Here is a 23830-nt window from a genome sequence, read left to right as displayed (position 1 = left end):
CCTGCTTGGTGGGACTGATTTCAAGATCTTGGAAGATGGGATTCCTCCCCCACGACCTCCTTCCCACCCCAAGGTGAACAATGCAGAGCGGCCCTTCTCACACTGTGATGTGCGTGTGAGTGTCCTGGGGGGGGGCCTTGTTCAAACACAGAGTCTGATTTGGTGGTTGTGTAACAGGGCACAGTCAGGAGGGGGGCCCTAAGAAAAGATTTGGAATGGGGTCCAGAACTCTAGGTTTCCAGGAAATATTAAGATGTCCTCACCTCTCCCCCGCCCCAGGGAAGGGACAAATGGAGCAGGACCATTGAGAGCTGTTTTGCATAGCAACAGTTTCACAGCTAACCTCTGGAATGGTCATTTAACGTATCTATAACCTTTAACTGGTTTCATAGATATGTTAAATAGCTGTGGCCATGCTTTGAGCCAGGGAGAAGGGAATGGCTTCTACCCAGGTTGTAACTGGGGACTGGTCCCCTGAGTTACAGGGCCTGCGTGAAAGCTTGGAGTTGATTGGCACCACACCATGAGGCCACGCTCGCCCAGACTCACTATGGCAGCCCAGTAAAGCCGGGAGCGTATGGGAGTCCTGGCAGGTGTAACTTATCATGGGAAGAGTCGGAAATAGGGGTACAGAGGAAGATTTGCACAAGGATTTAAACCCAGACGCAGCAGCCATGGAAGGGAAAGCCATGCGGTTTTGGCAGAGTGGAGACCTCCCTCTTGCCCCCTCCAGCTAAGAGAGAGAGCTACGTGGTTTTGGGCAGAGTTAGGACCTCCTCTTGCCCAGGTGAAAGAGATCCATGGGGTTTTACCAGAGTGGGGACTCCTGCAGGCAGGTGGAGAGAAAGCCACACACTTTTGGCACAGTGCGGACCTCTGCAGCTCTGGTAGAAGAGGCCCACATGGCTTTGGGGTGCCCCCTTTGGCCATGTGGCCTGGAAAGCAGGAGAGAATTTGACTGGAAAAATGGGTACGAAGAACTCTTGCCAGGGGACTATGAGAAGGTGCCACGTGACTTTGGAGTAATTAGAGATCCGGCCTGGACGGCGACCCACCGGATGATGGCAGCAACCTGAAACACGGACATGTGCTTCTTTTCCTGAGATAGGGTACCCCGAATTAGGGCAGGGGGGAAGGAAGTGCTGTGGGCATCTGTGGTTATCCTGAAGGACTTTGATATATTAATGGGGACATTGGGTCACTGCTTTAAGTCTGTATAGCTTTGAATAAACCTTTCCTTTCCTTTTCACAAATCTCTGGCATTGAGAGATGTCTTTCCTCTGGCAGTGGACAGATGAGCCCAGTAGGTATTAGTATACTATCCTTGGGAGGGGCCCCTGTTGTTCTGTAGCAGTTTTTGGCATCCCTCGGGGGCCAAATATTGCCCCCCCTTGGACCCCTGTTCGGTAACAGTTGGGGGTAAGTCCTGAGATTCTGCATTTCTAACAAGCTCCTTGGTGGCGTAGATGCTGTTGGCCCATGAAAAGCAAGGATTTAAAGGCTCTCAAAGGTTTACCAGTGGAGTCAGAAGTTAGGAAGGTCACAACAGTACTTGCCCAGATCACTTGATAAACAAGTGCAGAGAAAAGTGAAAGAGACCCACTGAAGAAGGAAAAAACCCACAGAGTAGGGAATTTTATTTCAGGCCACTGTAGGTCAAGGGATTTTCCAAATAGAACACCAGTCACAGAGAAGCATTATAAAAAGGGCCAGACTACTTCCGTGGATATACAGGTCTTTTTGGAGCCAATGTAAAGGCCTACTCTGGACCCCCTTAACACTGACCTTCCCTCTGAAGCAGATCACACCTTCTGTGTAAGAGACAGGAAATCCAAACCTACCAGCTGTCCATGGGAAAGTGACCTGAGGACTTCAGTACAATGAGCTCGGTTTAAACACCAGTGATTTGCACACACAGTCTGACATAATAGAAATAGACTGTCACGTAGAGGGCTCCATAGTCCCCCCGAGTAGACCACATCTGGAGTACCACATTCCAGTCTACAAAGCTCATTTTAAGAGGAGATGAGAAGTTGGCATGCCCTGAGTGGGCTTACAGTTGCCAGGCACTGTCCTTAGATTTTTCACATGTGTTAAATTTCACCCTCTCAACAATCCTATGAGGTAATTACCATCATAACTCATGGTTTAGGATGGGTAAACTGAGGCTTAGAGAGGTTAACCTCTCTAAGGTTAAAGAGGATTATAACCAGAGGCTTAGAGAGTAACAAGGTGGTGATTGTGAAGGTAGATGCAAACTCAGACAGATGGATCCCAGAGCCTATATTTTTCCCACTGTGTCATATTGTCTCTTGACACTTGTCAGACTCTTGAAAGGATGACAAACAAGTGAGACCAGGAAGGAACAGCCAGGGTGTCAAACTGGAACCAAAGAGTGGGTGGTAGAAGAAGAAAAGTGTAAGATCAACGTTGAGGAGAGACAGGAATCAGCATTGTCCACTGATGGAAAAGGCCACTGACAGAGCTCTGCTCCCAGCCATGGAGGGGTCAGTGGTGCCGTCGGGTGTGGGTCCAGGACGCTGGAATGGCATCTGCTATGGGAGGGGGGTTGGAAGGAATGAAAGGTTGCTGTCGAGGCTGAGAGTCTAGGTCCCTCTCCTGCCTGGGTCTGTCCATCTAGAAACACAAACTCTGACACCAATACAGAGTTTATGACAAGTCACGTTTAGCCTCACTTTCCCACCAATTCTGGAGTGTGTGGTAGGAAGTGGCAGCAGTGCCCAGATGACAGTTACCCAGGACAGCTGCAAACTGAGCCAAAGGAAGGACTGGGGAACTATGCAAATGGGTTTCTGCTGACACCCCTTCCCTAACCTGGTATCTCATAAGGTTCTTGTGGGAGGGATAAACTCCTCTAAGCTGGCTGAAAATAGTTCACTTCTTCTCAAAGAAATATGAATAAATACAGTCATCGTGACAAATACGTAAGAGGTTGTGTTTCCTGTCCCAAACTGCGCAGTGGCCCAGTACCACGTCAACATTCTCAGAGTGCCCCAGGAGTAAGTGACAAGACTGCATCTCCAAGGAGAAAGGCATGGACAGGTAGACAAGATGTGATCCAACTCCACCTTGCAAACCTGCCAGCCAGTGCCTGGGAGACAGTGGTCCCAGCTTGAGCTAGGTGGAGAAATACGGCTGACCCTTGAACAACATGGGTTTGAACTGTCCGGCCAACTACATGCAGATTTGTATCAGTTGACCCATGTATCAACTGACCCATGTTGTTTAAGGGTCAGTTCCTTCGCTGGGAATCCACACATGCAGAGAGTAAACTGTAGCTATAAGTAGATTTTCGACTGTGCAGGAGTTCAAAGCCCCTAACCTCCACATGGTCAAGAGTCCACTGTAATCTGAAATCTCGGTCCACGAAAGGGTTTGGGCTGAGAACAGCTTCCTATTTTACCCTCTTGTGGGTTGCCCCACCCACAGCAGAGTGCCCAGAGAGGGCGGGAAGGCAGGTGTCAAGCACCAGTGATTTGAAGGCATTATGCTATTTACTGTGGGGATACACAAACTAATCATAGAGAAGGACATATGTGCGTAAAAATATTTTGCAACTATTTCCAGCTGGCTGTTTCAGTCAATAAAAGGACATTTTAAAAATATAACTTAATAAGCCCTGACTAGTGTGCTTCAGTGGGTTGGGTGTTGTCCCACAAACCAAAAGGTCACCAGTTCGATTCCAATCAGGGCACATGCCTGGTGTGCAGCCAAGTCCCTGGTCGGGATGGTTGTGAGGACAACCAATCAGATGTTTCTCTCTCACATTGAGGTTTCTCTCCCTCTCTTTCTCCCCTACTTTCCTTCTCTCTAAAAATAAATAAATAAAATATTTAAAATATATATGTGTTTGTGTGTGTGTGTGTGTATAACTGAATCCATGTAAGTGTTGATGACTTGGCCTTGCTTCTGACAACACCAGATTTGGAAGATGCTGACCCAGGCCCTGGGTCACCCTCCCTTCAGGGTTTCCCTGCACTCGGAGCCCTCTCTGTGCCCCCCACCCCTGCCTGGTCTGTTTCTCCCCCTCCTCCTGCTTCTGTCACATCTGGGTCCTGCTGCCATGAGGCGGGTCTGCAGGATTTCCACCTTTAGTCCCCTGCAGAGCCCACACACACTCTGCCTTGGGCACAGCCTCACCCATTGCACAGCCCTGAAGAGATGGGGGAGCTGGTTGGGTCACCACACACTAACAGGGACACTCTAGAATCACCCTGAACGGGGACAGCAGGATAAACATGACTCTTCTTGTCTCCCTCCTCCCACCAGTGTGCTGCTCCCTCCCTTCCAGCAGGTCTCCTCACAAAAGCCACTGGAACAAACCCTTCCTTCTCTGCTGAGTCCTTTGACCTTAATAGTAAGGGACCAGAGACAGTGGGGAAAGGGCTCCCCCAACTTGCTTTGTCACTATGCACACTCACATCTACACACACACACACACACACACACACACTCGGAAAGGAACCATAGTGATAGGGATATCAGGGAAGAGCAAAACACAGGGAAAAGGAGAGACTCAGTTAAGCCCACCCTGCTGGCTGCCACCTGAGGGTCATTGGGTTAAATGAGGTCATTGGGTTTCTGGACTCACAGAAGACCTGAACTTCAAAAGGAAACTGGGGCTTCCAGAGGATCTACTGCTTTGTTAGATAATCCCCCTCCTCTCCCTCCTGTAGTATGTGGGCGGAAGGGAGCTGTAAGGACTAGAGAGGGTTTCTGATTCTCCCCCCAGCCCAGCTCTGCCTCCAAGCCTCTGCCTCAGCGCCTTTGTGGATTTCTTTCTGCACGGCCTGAAGGGGCCCCCTGATGAGACCAAGCACAGCTGTGGGCCCTCCCTATGTGCACATGGACATGCAAGTAACACGTGCACACACTCTCACCCCTGCAGAGGAGACTGCATCTACCTACCACCACCTCTCCCAGGACTCAGGGCCTGAGCACCTGGGGAGAAGAGGCCAGCTGGGCAGTCATGATGGGCTGCAAATAAGCTGTGACTATTGAGGGTGTCAGGACAAAGCGGAGCCAAATAAACCACCATGTCTTCATCTCCCCCCCACCCATTTCCATGATCTGCATTCAAATGTGGGCCACATAAGGGGTGAGGAGAGAGCTGGGCAGGAAGCATGAAAACATCCGTAAATTCTAATTCTGACTCTTCCCCCACCTCTCAATGTGCTCTTGAGTCCATCATCTCAGAAACAGATTCTGTATAGGGAACAGGGGATCACCAAAGGTCACCCTGCAGAAGCTGGGGACATACAGAATACACAGATGTAGAGATATGAGTCCCTACAAAGAGATACTCAGCCACCTTCTCTGTGTGATCGGTTCTTATTCAAGCATTAGGCACAACCTCCTTGTACCATCCTGGGGTACCGAATCTCCCTATCGGAAACCCATGTTGCCCCAGCCTCTGTTCACCCTGCTTCAGATGGAAGCCTGCACCCCACTAGAGTTCCAGCAGCTCTCCACATCACACACCGACCACCCTGGCCTGATGCACTACAAAGGCACCCAGAGCCTGAAGTCGGGAGCCTGGATGAGATACCTCTAATTGCTCTCATTTTTATGGTTGGAATTGATGTTCAATCAGTGGGTGCTGAGTAAATTAACAAGAAGCCTAGATAGACAAGGAACAGCTGGGCTTGATGGACCACTCACCCCTCCCAGGACCACAGGCACGCAAGGCTGCTGGGCAGTGGGGCCCTGTGAACTCTGAGAGGGGAATACGCCCAAATGGAACGGAGCTGCCAGTCAGCTCTAAACACCGCCTCGCTCACCCATGCTTCTATTTGCCAAGGGCAAAGTCCTTGGTGGGAAGGGAGGGAACTGGCACCAGCCACTGAGCACCCGCACACATGGGAAAGCCAGGTCCCGGGAGACGGAGAAACAGGGTAATTCTCCCAGCGTGGCTGAAAATGGGACCGGGCAGTATGAACTCTTCATGCTCCTGATTCCAATCTAGGCCTTATCTTTAATTTATCCCAATAAATATTTATAGGATAGGGATTCTGTGCCCTCCCAGTCCAGCCACTCCTCACCTCGCTGCCGCCACCACCACCACCACCACCGGTGCTAAGCTCTCCCCCAACTGAACCTTGGCAGGCCTCCTGCTGACTATCATGACCAAGCCGGAGGTAGACAGAAACTGGCCTCTCTGGGGACTGGCTTTCCCTTCAGAAAATCTCCCAGAAGCCTGAGGCACAAGGCATGGCCCCAGGACCCTGACACAGGCTCTCTCTTTCCTCACAGCTGTACCCACCGAGGCTCAGCAACCAGAAAAGCCAGACCACACTCCCCTTTCCTTCCCAGACTTGCTTCTCACCAGGGAACCCTCCCGGCCTGCTTCAGGCCCGGCCCCACCTCCCTCAGCTCTCCCGGGCACCCAGCCTCTCCCACCCCTGCAACAACAGGCAAGAGGCGCCAGCTTTGAGGCTCAGCTCCAGGCCCTTGATTTTAGATCCCTGTTCTCCTTCCATTTCTCTTGCATCAAGAAAAGACTGGGCAACAGCATCAGCAACAGAGACCCTTGGCAAAGCACATGACCTGTGAGCCTCAGTAACCTCATGGATTGCAGTTGTGAGGATCCAACCAAGTAACACTCCCTGTGGAAGGTGAGAGAAGCATGAGGAGTTTGGGCTTGGATTTTCTCCAAGTGTCTGAAGGCTGTGACCCTGCTGGTGTGTGTGAAATCACGCTGAAGGGTGAAGACTATCTTTTTTTTTTTTTTTTAACAAAAGAGACCAGACTAGTCTGAATATAACCAGAAGCTAGCAGTAAAGGTAACATACATGTGTTTTCTGGGGTGTGATGGAACATTTATTCCTACTGGTTGCGGTCAAAATTTTCAGTCAGGCCTTACTATGAACACTTTCTTGCAGATATTCCTGCCTGACAAACTGGCTTCCCACCCAGGGCAGGCTGGGATGGTCAACTCCTCAAATGCAAGGATGGTGTTTTCTACCCCTTCCACCTCCATCCTGCTGTAGGGCTGCGCTCAGACCAGGCGGCTCTCCGACAGGAGCTGTGCACAGGCTGGGAGGCATCCCTGCAGGAGGAAGCCAGCATGGAGATGAGAAGGGACCTCCACTGACAGTATCAGGCACTGTCCCAGACGACGCTCCTGGACATCCAGGTTAGCACCTCCAGTTCACAGATGGGGAAACTAGAGCTCAAAGAGGAGGCGGGGGACCAGGACTGAGAGCTAGGTTCGGAAGCCCACGGCTTCCCTCCACTCTGAACCATGCTGTCAGGAGAGCGCCTTCCAGTCGCCCCAGCTCATCTACCAGCATCCTGTGCTGGCCAAGATGACTCACACCACACCACAGCACACAGGCGTGCGCAGTGGAAACCACACAGCATCCTTTCCTGCCTGCCTTTCTCAGGCTGTCCCAGTCCCGTGAGAGTGAGAGGAGAGGGCTGTGCTGGGGCATCTGGGATTTGTCTTCCTCTTGGTCCCCCCTGTCCTCTTCTGCCTCTTTTGAGGCTAATTTTCCCCCTAGCTTACCACCCGCTCTTCCAATGCCATCTAACTGGTTACCCGGGCAACCCAGCTGGGAGGCTGCCAGTTACCATGGCAACCAAGCATGGCTGCCAGGCTGTCTTGCCTAGGAAGGTCAGGGGACCAGCCAGGCAACGGAGCTGCTGCGAAGTTGCCAGCAGGACTGGCCTGGGTAGGGGGAGGGGTGGCCTATGTGCCTGAGGGAATGAAGTTACTGCTGTCAGGGGGCCACCTCTCAGTTTCCCCTGAGGCAGCCTGAGGCATGAGCCACAAGGTGACTTCCCCAGTTTTCTTGTTCAGGCCTGGTCCTTCCAACCTGTTCTAGAGTTCCAGTGACTTCGCCTCAGGTAAATTTTCTCAGGCTGAGGAGCAACTGGCTGTCACTCAGCCCAACCCTGAGCCCCCCTCACCCTTCTCCCTCTCTGAGCATATCTGAGAGTTAACACACATGTAGCACGTGTGTGTCTGTGCATGGTACAGTCTCTTCATGAAATATGTTGGTAATAACAACAAAGAAGAGCTATTGTTTTCTAGCTTATATTTCTTACTATGTGCCAAGCATGGTCTGGGTACCTTGTGCAAAGCTCCTCCACTGATCCACACAGTAGGCTTGTTACCCCCACTTTGCAGATATAGAAACTGTGACTTTGGGAAGTTAAGGCACTTGTTAAGGTCATGTGGGTATTAATTAGCAGAGCTAAGATGAAGAGCGGATCTGCTTCTGAAATTCCTTGAGCTCTTGGCTCCTGTCCGTCCCCCACCAACCTGGCCTGACTTCAAGGAAAATTGTTAACCTTTATTAAAAGATTATTCAGTGCCAGGTGGTTTATTCATGTTATTTTACTTAGTCCTTACCTCTGCGAAGGAGGCTTTAGACTCCTGACGTGGTAGCTTAGGAAACCAACACCCCCCCAAATTAAGCAACCTTTCCAAGCTAATGAGACCCACCTTAAGGTTTCTTCCTTTGAGAACCCTTTCCAGACTCTGCTGGGAGAGCCTATACTCTCTTTCCTTGCCCACCAACATACATAGCACAGGTATGTCTCTATCACAGACAGGACAACTGTTTGCTCGCATGTCTGCTCCCTTACTAGACTGTGCATTTAAAAATTCATTTCTGCAAACTAGCTCCTGCCTGGTATGAGCGTACAGTAAATATCTGCCAAAGGGAAGTGGAGGGGCCAGGATTCCAAGTCCCAGTCATCTGATTCTCGATTTCATGTGCTCTCTACCACATTACCACATTATTCATTCATTCATTCATTCATTCAAGTAGCAGTTATCATACAGTTGCTATATGCCTGACTCTGTGCAAAACATTACAAAGACAAAAAAAAAATGAGACCATCTCTTGCCTTGAAGCAGCCCAGTCCAGTGAAGGGAGAGGCAAGGCTGAGCAAGGTGGGAAATAAATGCATCCCCGCCACTGCCATCAAAGGCTTCTCCTGGTTCCCCATGCCTACTCCTTGGGCCAAACTTTTACTCATTCAAAGCTTCATGTATCCAACCAACATTTATTGAGCACCTCCTACTATGTGCTAATGCCCTCAAATCACCCATGGTTTGGAGGAAGGGGGCAGCATGAGAAGGCAGTGGAAATTAGAATTACTGGACAGTGTGGGAAGTGAGTAATAAAGTACAGGGGTCTAGGAACTAGTGGCCAGGGACACTGAGACCATCTGTGTAACTTTAAAGAGCTTTCGCATTTGATATAATAAAGCCATCCCATATTGCACTGCTTTATGTTCAGACCCACTTCCTACATGACCTCATTTGAGCCTCAGTGATGCAGGCAGGGCAGGAATTATTGCCCTCACTTCACAGCTGGGGAAATTGAGGCTCAAAAGGGGAAGAACATTGGATTAGAAGGAGGGAACCTGGGTTCTAGGGCTCACTTGTGATTCCAACAAGTCTAACGACCCCTCATCAGCATACTCCCGCCCCACCATCCCACCTCACCGAAAGCCAAAAGCCAGCTTTCCTTCCTAGCTATGACCGCTTCAGTGCCCCAGTTGGGCAGCCAAAGCTTCATTCAGCTGAGGCAAGCAGGCTACAATTCTCTGGCTAGCCCATTGATACTCATGAGAACCCAGGAACCAAGCAAAACCAGAAAAATAACCTTACCACCAGAGGCTAGGTTGACTTTAATGGGCTAATTGCAATCATTAAACTAATTGAAAAAGCAAATTGGCACCTGCAATCATAGACCCAGGTTCTCAGGTAATGATGAGTCAGACTGGGTGGACTGGGCATTGTCAGCGCTAAGGAGGGACCTCACCTTCCCCGTGGAGGGGTTCCCTAGGCCCTGTAGGAGCACAGCCTTGGCATCCCCACATGTTGATGAGATCAGCACTGACACACCCAGCCCAGCTCCCCGACTTCACACAGCCCTCTACGGAGACTAAATACAAGACCTGGGAGCGTTTAACAGTCACCCTGAATACCGTCTGCCCTAAACACATTTCCCCCTAACCCACCTCAGCACCAGTCTGATCTTTGAGTGAAAGTATTGCCTTCTGACATGCCCTGTTCAAATAATAATAACCAACAAACACTTGCTACAAATCACACGGCTGCTAATTTGGATCAGGATTTGAATCCATGTCTTCAAATTTCAGATGAGCAGTCTTTCCACAACCCTGGCAGGCAGCATGCCACTCTCTGTCGGTAACACTTGGATGCTTGGCACACTGGAAGGTGCAAAGAGGGCTCACCCAGTCTATTCTCAACTCCTTTTCCTCTCTGCTCTGCATTTGTTCTAAATGTTCCCCAAACAAAGTATGGTCTCTCCTCTCTAAATGTTTTTTTGAGAGGTTGGAGACTGACCTGCCAATGTCACCTCACTGATGTGCTGGCTTCCAGACCTCCTCAGGCCAGAGCTCAGAGCCCATGCAAAGCCTCCGGAAACCAGGACCCACTCCTGCAGTTGCAACCCAGTTTCCACCTTCTTCCTCCTGACCGTCCTCTGGGGGATCCCCACGCCCAGTGCCAGTGTCCTCGGGGAACCTCCCCACAGGCCAGGAAGGAAGACAGAGAGGAAATGGTTCAGAGAGACCCATCAGGACTGGCTGTCACAGTGCTTCTTCACCCTGGGCTGGGCCCACTCTCAGCTCAGTTCCTCCTAGTCCAGGGCCCTGGGCCCAACAGCTCCCTGCCTTGAGCCCATGGACACAGGCTGGTCCTAGCTGGGTGGGGGCACCTCAGGCCCACCAGCCATGATGTCAGCCTGGGAGCCAGAGCTGGCTGCCCGGCTCACTGACTTCCTCCGTAATTACTTCATTTACACGGAGCAGGAAGAATCCAACTCAATCCAGGAAGACGTGTTAAAAGTAATTATCTGTGTAATGCGTCCTGCACCATCACCTTCCTGTAAAGAAGGAAAAGAACCCAACCGAGCAAGAGAAAAAAAAAAAGAAGAAGAAAGAAAAACCCATATTGTCTAGAGCCTGTGCATCCGCCCAGGATTAATTACACTCTGAGCTAACTCATTTATCACCTTGCCACTGATTGGAAAACCAAAGGCTTTTAATAATTCTTATCGTAGCCCCGCACTCCCTGAGGTGAGGAGACACAGAGCTGCTTGTTTCCTGTAGGAAAACCCAGGGCCGTGCCAGGCAGCCACCTCGGCCCACCTGCCACCCCAATCTAGAGATGGCTGGAGCCTTAGGCCTGAGTCTCCGGGGGACCTCCCTCCCACCTCCTTTCCAGCAGCAAGACCTGCTCATGTACTGCCCACGCTGAAAGGCAGCTGCAGTGAGGCAGAAGTAATGCTCCTCTAGGGGGACCTGGAAGCCAGGGTTTTGGGGGTCTTAGAACACCTAGAGCACAGACTCAGGTGGAGACAGGCCCACCAGGGTTCCCACCCCACAGGTACTGGAGCCTCGGTGGGGCCCACCACCCACACCATCAGACTGAAGGCGAGGGGTCTGTGGGGATGGGGAAGAACTGCCAAGCCCTGAAGGCTGCAACCCCTTTGGACTTGCACTCTGAGCCCATCCCCTCCCACCACCTTCCCCACTGCAGCTCAGCCTCCCTGTCCCTGCAGCCCAGGATTGGCTCCCTCCATCCTGGCTCTTCCCTCTCGTACCTTTCCTGGCTTGCCCGTGGTCATAAAGAGCATCTCAAGTAGCTTCTACTCCCTTTTTGTCCCCAGCCTTTCCCGCCCATCCCCCCTTCTTGCCTCCCATCCCTCTCTGCCAACTCCCCAACCTCACTCCTTCACCCAGAACTTCATACAGGAAGCCTGAGGCCCTTATCCAGCTGCAGCCTGGTCCCACCATTATAAACCTGCTCCCTCAGGCCCCCAGTGCCCACACCAGGCTCCAGCTCCTTCAGGTGCCCCCAACCTGATCTTAGACTCCAGAGATCCAATGGCCCCTAGGAGTCCAAGAGGCTCAGGAGATCTGGGCCCCAACCTCTGACCCATAAAACACACACCCCCTGAGCCCCGCCCACCTAAGTCTGACCCCAGGCCCTCCCTCCATCTTTCCTTTCTTATTGCCATCAACGTAGTCCTTCCGGCAAGAATAGAGGCAGGGTGGGGTTGATCTCTTTGCTCTAGACAGGTTGGGGTCCCCAGCTGGAACTTTGTTAGCTGATAGCCCCAAACTGGCCTCACCTGGGAGGTGCAATTCAAAGATAATAAATTCAAACCATATCAGCCCTTCCTGGGGGTTCTGAAGGTATTAGGGGGTTGGGGAAGGGGACACAGAGAGGACTATAATTAGCATTCTCGGAATCCGTAATCCCCAAGTAACACTGCCAAAAATAAGGAAGGGGGAAGGCGGTGGCACCGCAGTGCCAGCAGCCCAGGCTCACAGGGCAGGCGGCTGCCAGCCCCGACCAGAGCCCAACCTCCCTCCTCCCACCTCGTCTACATGATGCATCAAAACAGACTCACCGGCTTCTGAGGTGTGAGCCCCACGCTGAAAAGCTACTAACTCTCTGGGTCCCAAAGTACCCCGCCCCCCCCAGCTCAGGCCAGCTGGGGTCTTCCTCCCCCGCCTCTCAGGGCCCCCTTTGGAAAAGCGGGGCTCTGGATCCTATCTGGTCTAATTAGTCATCTCTCCAGCTGGCGGGGCCCTGGTGCGGGGAGAGGATGCTGTTGTGGTGACTGCAGGATCCAGCATCTTTCCCAGGCAGAGGCAGCTGGGCATGCTCCGTGGGCTCCCGAGGGGATTTCAGGGCCACGTGACTCTCCCTCCCCAAGCTGTCACTTAGGATCAGGAGTAAATAGTCCCCTGGAAAGGTTTAACTCCATCGACACCAGCAACAAGCTGCTAACCACCCATGCTGCCGCCCCCCCCCAGAGGATGGGGTATTTCAGCACAGCCCACCCAGCCTTCCACCACTGGGATGAGGCTGCCCCCCAAAGGGGATCTGGGCCACGTTCTGTGTAAGCAGCATTTTTCAGTTCTCCGCAGAGTGCAGGGAGCCAGAAGGTGCCCAGGGGTCTGGCCTCACCAGGCCTGTCTGTGGTGGCCTTCACCTCTGTGGCTGTTCACTCAAGAGATGGGCACATCTCTGGGTGTCAAGGAGACTTGGCCAGGGCCCTAGTGCCCTCACGGCCCTACCCCCACTCCAGCACAATGAATTTAAAGAAATAACATTCAGAGCTGGTAGGAGTCCGTTACAAGGTACTAGGACCTTCTAGGTCCTTAACCCAAGTTGGTCTCCAATGACCTTGGGCGAGGATGCTGGTGGAGCTAGGGGTCGGCTGTATTTTGCATTATTGAGGGTCAGAGGCAGAAGGGAGGGCTTCGGACAATAGGATGGCAGCCCTGTTTCTGCCAGAGACAAGGCCATACCATTAAGAGATTCCCTCTCTGTGTGTGTCTCTCCCACCCTCAGTTTCCTTCTCTTCTTCACATTTCTGTAGATGCTAGAAAAGTATTAGATTCTCTGTGACGATGAGTAAGACTGAGTTTCACAACCAAATCAGAAAGATGGAAAGAAAACGGAGTTTTCCCTCAGTTCCGCCCTGAGACGCAGAAACTGCATCCTGAAACACAGGAGCTCCTGGGGTCACTTCTGAATATAGACATTTCACAAAGCAGCGGCTGGAGGAAGGGCATCTACAAGGACCCACCCACATGATTATTCTGTCTTTTTTGAATGTTTATTATTAGTATAACTTAAGTTTTTAATTAAGCCTCTCCACTCAAATACAAATACTTATCCTTCTCTGTGGGTTTTTTTTCAATGGATTTTAAGAGAGAGATAGAGAGAGAGAAACATCAATGTGCTGTTCCACTTACTTCTATCTTCATTGATTGCTTCTTGCATGTGCCCCGACTGGGGATCAAACCTGTAACCTTAGGGTATCAGGAGGATGATCAACCAACTGAGCTGCCCGGCCAGGGCTCTGCGTGTCTTTCTAGAGTATAAGCATCATTTTTACCAACTGAAGACTCTCTTTACAAGGAAACTCTGATATAATCAGAAATGCAAACTTCTCTTGAAGTCTGAGATGTGAGGTCTCTCTCGAAGTCTGAGACTCCTCCTCAGGAGGAGCCCTGCTTAGGGGGATGTTAAGAGGATCTGATCTAAACCCCATTCCCCATACCGCAGAGAGCTATAAGAAGGACTGTCCTTTCCTCTCTGTGCAGAGAGGGCCAGGCTGGGGTAGGACCCCTCAGATCAGAGCAGCATGCACCTGCCTGAACCTGTGGTGGGCAGTGCAATCCCTAGGTACCCCCCCAACACTCCCCCAGCCCAACTGAGGTGCTGAGCTCATCGGCTATGGGAAGGCCACTCAGCAGTAGTGGCAGAGAAGTCCTGGGTGCAGGCCCAGTGCCAGGCTGGGCCGGTTAAGCCCAACCCACCTGCCCTGGCTCTCCAGGATTTGGCAAGGCCACCCTGTGCAGGCTGAGGAAGAGCTGGCTTCTGACAGGCAAAGATGGGGGAGGGGCTCTGGGGGCATCTCTGCCTTGAGAAGCCAATGGAGCAAAGCAAGGCAGGGACCAGAGATTATGGCACCCAGAAAGGGAGAAAGAGGGTGGGGAAGGAGACAAGGACCTCAGCCCCCATCCCACAAAACCCTCAGGCAGCTGGAAAAGCCAGGAGACAGACAGATGGGCCTGCTGGGAGGGTTTCCCCTCTGGCAGACAGAGGACACAGGCTGCAGACGAGCCCCATGGATCCTCTGAGAGGCTCCAGCCAGAACCGTCAAGGCTTCTGGGAGATCTGGGTGGCTTTGGGGACCTGAGAGGCCAGATGGAGGACTGCAGTGGGGGACAGTGCCTTCATTCTGAGGAGCGAAGTTGGGGATGCAGCAAGCAGGTCTCAGAGTTCCCACAGGGACGGGTGAAGTGGAGCAGAGAAAGTAGACTCCCTTAGCCAAATCTAAATTCTCTTTGTCCTGAGCAGCTGAGCTGGGAAGGGTGTGAAGACTCAGACAGAGGAACAAGGGTTCCTAAAAACATACCCCTGTGGTTCTATTTTCTGCCCCGGAATCCACAGCCCCGGTGCTCAGAGGGGGAGTCCACAACTCCCTCAACACCCCAGTCCTCCCTGCCTTCCAGGTGTCATTGACACTCCCATCGTACGGTTGCAGAGACTGCCACCACGAAGGACTTGTCGCCTGTCGCACACGCCCTGCCCACCCCTCATCCAGGCCATGTGCACGTGGGTCTCTCCCTCCCAGAATGTGCCAAGTGGGGAGCAGTGGGGAGCAGAAAAGGGAGCCCCATATGACGAATTATCTTTGAGGACCTACCCGAGTTTGAACCCCAGTCCCATTTCCTTACAGTTGAGGGACTTTGAATGAGTTACTTGACTACTGAGCCTCACTCGTTTTCATCTGCCAATGAATCCTGTGTCACTCATGGCTTTTTCTCCTCCTCTGTCTCGTTCTTTGTTGGTCGTGGTTGTTATCTACCTTTCTGAGGGCAGAGCACGGGCACCAACTGCAGCTTTGCTGTCCTGTGACCTCTCTTCTTTGTCCCATCTGCCCTCTGGAGGCAACAGAACAGCTTTGGTGTCTCCACTGCACTTCCCAGGCACCAGTGCCATGGGGTCCCCATAGGTCAGGGGGTCCCACAAGCACCTGGGGAGAGAGCCCTGGCTTTTGCACCCCTGCCTCCTGCGGCCCCCGGGTGGCCACGAGCAAGCAGCTCGGGTGAGCCAGAGGCACTGGTGGAGTGGCTGCCTGTGTTGGCACCTTCTTGGACAAAGCGCTCAGACCAGAACAGGGATGAAGTGATAACAGCTGCCTGGGGGTCCTTGGGCTGGAGGAGGTTCGGGGCCAGGTTGGCATGGCCCAGGGAGGTACTGCACCCACATGGCTGGAGCAGCAGGGGCCCAAGCTGGGAACAGGGGTCAGCAGAGTGGTGGCGCTGCAGAAAGCATCCCCGCCACATCTCCTGCTCCACCAACTTGGGAAAGGCGCGACTGGAGACGGAATTGGCAAGCTCCACCCTGGCTGCTTCCGAGGGAAGAGTGGAAGGAGTCAGGGGCCAGAGACCAGGAATGGGTGTTACACAGCCAGATGCTTAAGTTCTGAAAGACCCATCGTGGCTGAGATGTGGCAGAGGATGGTCAAGACGGTTTATCAGGTCTGGGAGGGCCCTCCCGATCAAACTGAGGAGAGAAGCCTCGGCACCCCTTCCCCTTAGCTGGGCCAATCATGTGTGCTTTGATGCCCTCTTCTGGATTTATTTGGTACATGCATAAGGCTTGCCATGGGTTTTGCCCACATTTTAACCCTTTGTTTTTTCTCTTCTCCCTGTGCCACCCATTCCTGGTAAATGACAACTGCAAAATCCCAGGCATGCTCAGGCAGTGACATCAGTTGTGGTACCATGAGAGTCATCTCTCAAGCAGCATGAAGGAAAGGGCTTATTGACACATGATTATATTTGTCTGATCCTGGGCAAATGTTAATGTTTGTCAATGAAATCTGACTCACCCTAGAAGAAAAAATAGCTTCCTGCCCTGGCTGGTATAGCTTAGTGGATTGAGTGCCAACCAAAGGGTCACTGGTTTGATTAACCGTCAGGGCACATGCCTGGGTTGCAGGCCAGGTCCCTAGTAGGGGGCGTGCAAGAAGCAATCATACATTGATGTTTCTCTACCATTTCTCCCTCCCTTCCCCTCTCCCTCCAAAAATAAAACAATACAATCTTAAAAGAAAAAAATAGGTTCCCACATTGCCCGTATTTCTCACTTTTATTATTATGTTTTCAGATGCATGTCTTGGGTCCTCAGAGTTTGTAACTCACCCACCAACCAAATGCTGTAAACCTTTTTAGGGGTTGATTGTTCAGGGAACTGTGAAAATGAAGAGTGGGCCATTCGCTCATTCAGTCCATCAGTGCGTCAGGGTTTATCGAGCACTGCCCTGCCAGGGCCCAGGACCAGGGATGCTGGAGACAGCCGTGGCTTTATGTATGAGCACAGCCTGCGAAATCAGGCAGACATGGGGCTGGGTCCCAGCTTTGCTTTCTACAAGCTTTGTGACACTAAGTAAGTTATTTACCAAGCCTCAGTTCACTTACTTAGTTAGGGATGAGAGCATCTCCCTCATAACGCTGGAGTGGGGATGAAATGAAATGATGCAGGAACGCGCTCAGTTCTTAGAGTGTATTCTGCGGCTCTCGGTGTGGGTAGTGACCACCACACATGGGGACAGACAGGAATGCATAATAGATGGCTTGCTGACATTTTGTCACAACACATAACAACATAACATCATCTCTGCTTCCAGGCTTTACGACCACCCTGTGCTCACCCCCACCCTTGATGAGTGTTCAGTCTGTCACAGTGGGTCTCTACGTGTGGTCCTCGGACAAGCGGCATCAGCATAGCCTGGGGACCTGTCATGAGATGCAAATTCTCCGACTCTCTGAATCAGAAACTCGAGGGGTGGGACCATGCAATCTGTCTGAACAAGCCCTCCAGGAGATTCTGATGCACACTCAGGTTTGTGAGCCACTGGTCTAGGGAAAATGACAGCATGCAAACAAGCAATTACAATACAGGTGGGCTTCTCTGAAGAAGTGATGTAATGAGCCGAGTCTTGAAGGAAGAACAAGTGTTCACAGGTGGACACAAGTCAAGCTAGAGAAGGGACGAGCACTAGCAAAGGCTGGGAGGCACAGAAGGGAGGCACGTGTTGCGGGGACCATGGCAATTTGGTCTGGCAAACTGGGGAGCGGCAGGGGGTGAGGCTGGAGAAGGAAGGCAGGAGTGCTTCTTTAGTTTACCCTATAACTGAAAGCATGAAAGGTTTTCAATGGGGAACATATGACCAAATTTGCATGGTAGAAAAAAGCATTCTTGCGGCAGTGCGGCCTGGAGGAAGGAGGTCAGTCTAGAATGATCCAGGTGAGAACCCGGTGGGGGGGGGGGGCATGAGCCCAGGGAGAGGCCGTAGGATGAGGAGGGGATGGACTGAGGGATATTTAGGAGAACTGACAAACCTTGACAGGGAGGACCTGAGGCTGTCTCTTGGGGTTCTGCCTTGGGTGGCCCCTCTGATGAAAATGGGACAGGTGTCAGTGATGGGCAGGCCATGAGTTCAGAACTAGATGTGCTCTGGACTGGTCGCTGAAGCGGGACTTTTAATTATGCCATGGTTGTTTATCTCCCAACAGTTTTCAATCATTTATTCCAGCAAATATTGATTCCCTATCATATGCCAGGAAGGTTCTGGGACAGAGGGGAACACAAAATAGCCAGAATCCGCTCTCAGGGCTGATGTGGCAGTGGTGGGGAACACTAGCAATAAATACACAAACAAAAGACTTTCGAGTTGTAGCAGGTGCAGTGAGGGAAAGTAAGAGGCAGTGAGGAGAAGTGGGGTGATCGTCGGATGAGGTGGTTGGGAAAGGTCCCTCTGAGAAGGTAACACTGAGCTCAATAATAAGTAAGAGCCAGATGGGCCAAAATAGGAGGAAAGTGCTCCCTGGCAGAGGGCACAGCAAGTGCAAAGGTCCTGAGGTGGGAATGAACTTGGTGTGATGGAGAAAAAGAAAGGTGAAAATCGCCATAACTGGACAGCTTGGGGAGAGGAAGACAGGGCCAGGCCGTAGCAGGTAGGAGGTGTTTTATGACCAATGAGAAGAGATGGGACATATGAAAACGCGCAGTCGATGACCTTGAGAACCAAATGCACGTAACTGGATGCTGAGACAGTGTCCTCAAAGAGCAAAGGAGAAATGTCTTAAGTGCAGCAGGAAGGATTTGCGCTCAGTTTCAGGGGAAGCTCAGGCCGTGAGAGCCATGTGATATCAGAACAATTTCTAAAACAGATAATTTGTCACATTTTGTTCTTGTTTTAACCTCGATGGTTAACAGTCAGGCTGATGTAAGTGCTGGCTGGTCTCAAAGTGGGAATGGAAAAGTGATCTCTCTCGGTATAGACAGATGAAGATTTCAAAAAAAAGAGGGAGGGGAAGGAGGGGAGAGGGTCCTCCTTCCCCTGGTTGGACAGGGGCTCCCTCTGGGCAGCTGTCTTCTCTACCAGCCCTGCAGGATCTGAGGCCAGACCATGTGGGGGGGGGGGCTCCCACAGGCCTGAACACGCCGAGCCTCACCCACGGGAACAAAGCCAGGACCCAGCCTGGCTGAGAGATGGAGGGACCCAGGCCAGGGCATGGGGAAATGAGTCCGATCGGGTAGGTGTGCGCCACCCCGGCCCAAAGAGCTGCTTCCGTGGTGGCATCGATGGTGGCACCTTTAGCTGCTGAGAGCATGCGCTATCCCAGCCCACAGAGGGGCTTGACCAAGGCCCTGAGAAAAACAGAGCACTGGGCCCACACCTGCCCCCGTAGGGAGGGCAGTGTTCCCACTCAGAAGAGCAGCAGCAATGGAGCCTGTCACCACCCAACCTGCCTGTTGTATACCTGACTCACACCTTCCCTCCAGCTGGCTCACTTCCTGTCCCTCACGGCACCCAGTACTCCGTCTCCTTCCTCTGAACGTTCCTCCTGTGTGTCTAGAGCAGCCTCTCTCCTCGGTTCGCCCTCTCCCTCCCACCCCTGCAGCCAAGCCCAACGCTCCACCCACAGCACCCTGCCTTAGAAAACTTCCCACGATCAACACTGGCTCTCCCGGGCCGACAGAAACACACGTGAAGACACACGCCTCACGTACACACCCAGCTTTATCTGCTGCTGGCTCCGAAGGCTTGACACCCCCTGGCCAGAGACCCCTGCAAGGCCTTTGGAGAAAAACTGGATGCTCAAACCTTCTCCCCTCTCAAGAAGGCATCCGTGACAAGCACAAAAGCAGAAGCAATGGGGAGACCAGAAGCAAACTGCACCATACTCACTTGATGAAATACACAGCTCCTTCCTGGGTGGAATCCATCTCCCAGCCCATGGGCAAATCTGTGAGAAAGCAAAGTCACAAAGTCACCCTCTGTCCCTTGTCAGCCCCACAAGCCCAATCTGAACTCGGGAGGGATGGGAGCTGAGAGAACTAGGAAAATTCAGAGAAGCCAGCAGCATTCAAACCCAACATTTTACTCTTTGTGTCCATTATTCTTATCAGGCTGTTTCCAGCATATAGTAAGACAGATGGTAGTAAACAAAACATCCCCTGTCAATGAGTAGTGACCAAATGCATCTCCACCTCCCAGGATTCACTCATTCATTCAACGAACTTTGATGAGCCGCTACTCTGCGTGGGGTCCTGCACCAGCCCCCAGGAACGCAGAAGTGAATGCAGGGACGGTGGCCCTGGAGGGTCTCCTGGGTTACCCGGCAGCCTGCGTATATCACAGCCACAGCAGCTGGAGCCCAGGGTGGGTTGCTTCAAATTCTGCTGCTGAAGACAAGACACCAGTCCCAGGAAATCAGACTTTTTAAGCAATTTTTAATAGCACTTCTGAAAAAAATTATTCATAGAAATGCTCAGAGCAGAGAATCTCAGATCTGCCAAGTGAGTAGGGACGGAATAGCTGAGGAGCCCACGGGAGGCCGGGGCCGCTGGGCAGCTCCGGGGTGGAGCACCTCCGCCTTCGAGAACACCCTGCGGCCTCTGCCTCACCCTGCCTGCCCTTCCACAACAGCCCCTCACAGCATCCTGTCTCTCCAGCAAACAGGGCTCCTCCACTCTACAGAGGCAAAGGAGAGGAGGGGATCCACTGTCAGAGGTGGGCACAGGCAGGACTCTGGGGGAGATCATTCATTTGGGGGTACAAGAGTTCCCTGGCTGACATATTAAAAAGCAGTTGTGCAGTCTCTTGACAATCACTGCCACATTTCCGGCCAGCCCAAATGCCCACCTTGTGTACAAGGTTTTATAAAATAAAGGTCTGGATCTCCCCAGCTATATTACCAGCTGGGTTCTCTAGAGTGAAGAGCCCGGTTTTGATATATTAATTTTACTCAACCCTATTGATCAAGGTTTATTTCCATAGTTGCTGCTGATGGTAATGCTGCTGCTTCAACAGGAGAGCAGTCAGCAGGCCCCCCTCCCCTCCCGGAGCTTGGTCCGTAGAAATAGCAGCACCAGCTACCACTTAATGGGGGCTCCCTTCCTCTAAGCTGCACATCTCCCACTACTAGCACATTTCATCTGCACAGCAACATTACTCATTACTTCATAGGCATCATTCCAAACATTTTTACAGATAAGAAAACTGAGGCCCAGAGAGGTCAATCAACTTGTTTAAGGTCACAGAGGAAGTGTCTGAGCCGGAATATGAGTCTGGTCTGCTGCCTCCAGAGCTCACATTCTTTCCTCTGTGCTGCTCCATGAATGCTACTTGTTCCCCTCTGTCCCTGTGGGAGGACATTCCCATTCAGAAGGGTGTGGGTTGGCAGCCTCCCCAAGTAGAGGGACCCCCACTGGGTCAGAATCATAAAAAATCCTGCTACTGTGATGTGCCTGGGAAAGAGGCCAGTATGGATTATGTGCCCTGCCTTTTCCAGCAACTTCCCTCCACACTGCCCTCTCCGCCTGGGCAACACCAAGGGTGCTTATATTCTTGCCCAGGCGGAGAGCCCGCTGAGACAGCTGCCCTCCCAGCAAGCTTCAGGGGCATTTAACCCCTTCCGAGCTTTGGACAACCAGGTGGCTGCAACCAAAAATGAAGGAATTGGCTCGAGGGCTTTTATTCCCCTTCCAGCCCCACCTAGAGCCCTGATAAGGTGGAGGGACTCGGACTGCAAACAACCCAAACACGGAAGAAGAAGACAGCCCTGTCTGGGGTCGGGAGGCCTGCTGTCTGCCAGAAAGACACCTCTGGCTATAGCAGCAGCAGTTGCCTCTGCTGAGAGTGACTCACTCACGTACTTTGTGCCTCAGCCTTTTGAGGTCTGTAATCCTACCCCCATTCTACAGAGGAAGAAGCTGAGTCCTGGAAAAATTCTTGCTCAAGGCCACACTAACAGAAAGTTGAGTCAGGCCTCTCTGCCCCTACAGCGCCTGCACGTAGCTCTGATTCTGCTTCTCCCACTGAGTGGCCTGGAGCCAGGGACCGCCCCTCTGCTCTCCAACTTTCCTACTTTAAAATGAAGACCTGGGACTCCAGGATCACTGACATCCCCTCCAGCTCTAAAAACACAACGATTCCAGCCTGGAATCCAAAAGAAAGTAGGCTGGGGGCAAGTCAACAGCTTACCCCCGTGTGCCCAGCAGAGCCACAGCACCCAGGGGTGGCCTGGCTTCTCTGGACCAGGTGCCTGCCCTGTGGTAGGTACGGGAGGCCCGTAGGGGAGGGTCTATGGTGGCCTGAAGAGGACGATGGGTTGTTTACCTGAAGTACCCCAGGCCTTCTGATTCTTTGTATCTCCACCCTTCTGTGTGGACTGAAACCTTTGCCTGTGCCTGTCCCCCGTTTGCCCCTGGTCTGGGTCCTCCGTGAGAGCGAGGGATGGGGCTTCTGCAGAGTAAGCAATCCTTGAGGGCCTGTCCCCTTTTCTTTCATGTTCCCCTATGTGAAGGAATTCCTACTTACTTTACATTTAACTTAATTAAAATTTGAAATTCAGTTCCTCAGTCACACCAACCACACTCCGACTGCTCAGCAGCTGCTCGCGGCCGGTGGCAACCACACTTGAGAGCGAGATCATCCAGTGGCAGCAGGTCTCGGGCGCCCATCACAGCTCTCAAGATGGAGGGGATTTGCTGACTGAGCAGGGGTGAGACAGGAGTAAAATCCTTGTTCTCAAAGGTCTTTTCCAGATACTAATCATAAAGCTGGAGGCTTCGAGAGACCCGACAGTGAGAAATCAGCCCTCCTGTAATATCCCCCAGATGGTGGATATAATGTTCAGCTGAGTCCATGGATGGAGAAAGAAAAAGTCAGGAGCCAAGTCCTAGTGCCACCTAAAACCATTACTTCCTTTTCGATTGAAAGGCAGGGACAGATGAGCTTCTTACCTGGGCCAAAGCAGTGTCCACTCTGGATGGGCGATTTCATGCCAGGGTGCACCCAACTGGTTGACTTTTCCTCGTCGCTGTAGAAAACCAATGAGCAAGTGTCAGATTCAAGAGAGGCTTCCCTGAGCGGGGCCATCTCCAAATTCACATCAACACCGACTGTTGAATCCCAGACACATGAGGCAGGAGCACCTGCTTTTCATTCATTCATTCATTCATTCATTCATTCATTCATTCATTCATTCACTTTCACAAAGTGTTTACTGAGCAGGCTCTGAGGATTCAGAGAGGAATAATATCTGATCCCTGACCTCAAAGAAACAAACATAAAAAGAGAGTTGCAAAATACAATGTTTCGTGTCAACTGTACCTCCATTTTTAAAAATAAAATAAAAAGGTAGTTACAATATGATGTTACAAGATGTATGCTCACTATTATAGCTGTGCACAGAGAGTGTATTCATCACAGGGGTGAAGCTGAGGAAGGGGAGCAGCAAGAGGGCTTCACTAAAGAGGTGACATCTGAGGTGATGGTGAAGTCACGTGGGTAGGACATGCAAGGTCCCTCCTTAAGTGGCAGCTACTCAGTGGATCAGAATGGAGGAGGCCGGGGAAACCGGCGTTCTAGGGTGTCTACAATACTATATATTTTCATTCACAACATTCCCTCACATTAGGAACTTATAGATGATGAACGTGAGGTTCAGAGAGGTGAAGTAATTGGCCCAAAGTCGCACTGTCCATAAGTGATGACGCCGGGATTCAGACGCAGATGCACACCTCGACAACCTGAGTTTTTCTAATATCTACTCCCAGCAGTGCACACTCCCCAGCCGTGCAGATTTTCTGGGCTCCCAAGGGTAGACGGTCCACTGGTATTGCTCAGCCCTCACCAACCAAGTGACATGGACTTTTCTAGAGCCCTGAAGTACCTAACCTTCTCGGCCAGTCCAAGAAGGAAAGGACTCTCAGATC

The 23830-nt window shown here is 51.8% G+C and overlaps 1 protein-coding gene across 11 annotated transcripts in view; it reads right to left on the bottom strand.

Annotated features, from left to right (window-relative positions):
- The window catches only part of PLEKHA6 (pleckstrin homology domain containing A6), a 137999-nt gene that overhangs the window by 109334 nt on the left and 4835 nt on the right, over positions 1 to 23830 (bottom strand). For all 11 annotated transcript variants that reach the window (XM_053667937.1, XM_053667940.1, XM_053667938.1 and 8 more), the window contains exons 2-3: positions 22856 to 22932; positions 19797 to 19854 (exon numbers count right to left, since the gene is read on the bottom strand). In XM_053667937.1, the coding sequence (XP_053523912.1) occupies positions 19797 to 19854; positions 22856 to 22932 (135 nt within the window). The remainder of the gene's footprint in view (positions 1 to 19796; positions 19855 to 22855; positions 22933 to 23830) is intronic.

This window comes from Artibeus jamaicensis, unplaced genomic scaffold (genome assembly GCF_021234435.1).
Source record: "Artibeus jamaicensis isolate MK-2021 breed Jamaican fruit bat unplaced genomic scaffold, CSHL_Jam_final contig_475, whole genome shotgun sequence".
Lineage (NCBI taxonomy): Eukaryota > Metazoa > Chordata > Mammalia > Chiroptera > Phyllostomidae > Artibeus > Artibeus jamaicensis.
The sequence above is the reverse complement of the archived record's forward strand: the minus strand, read 5'-3'. Positions and strand labels throughout refer to the sequence as shown.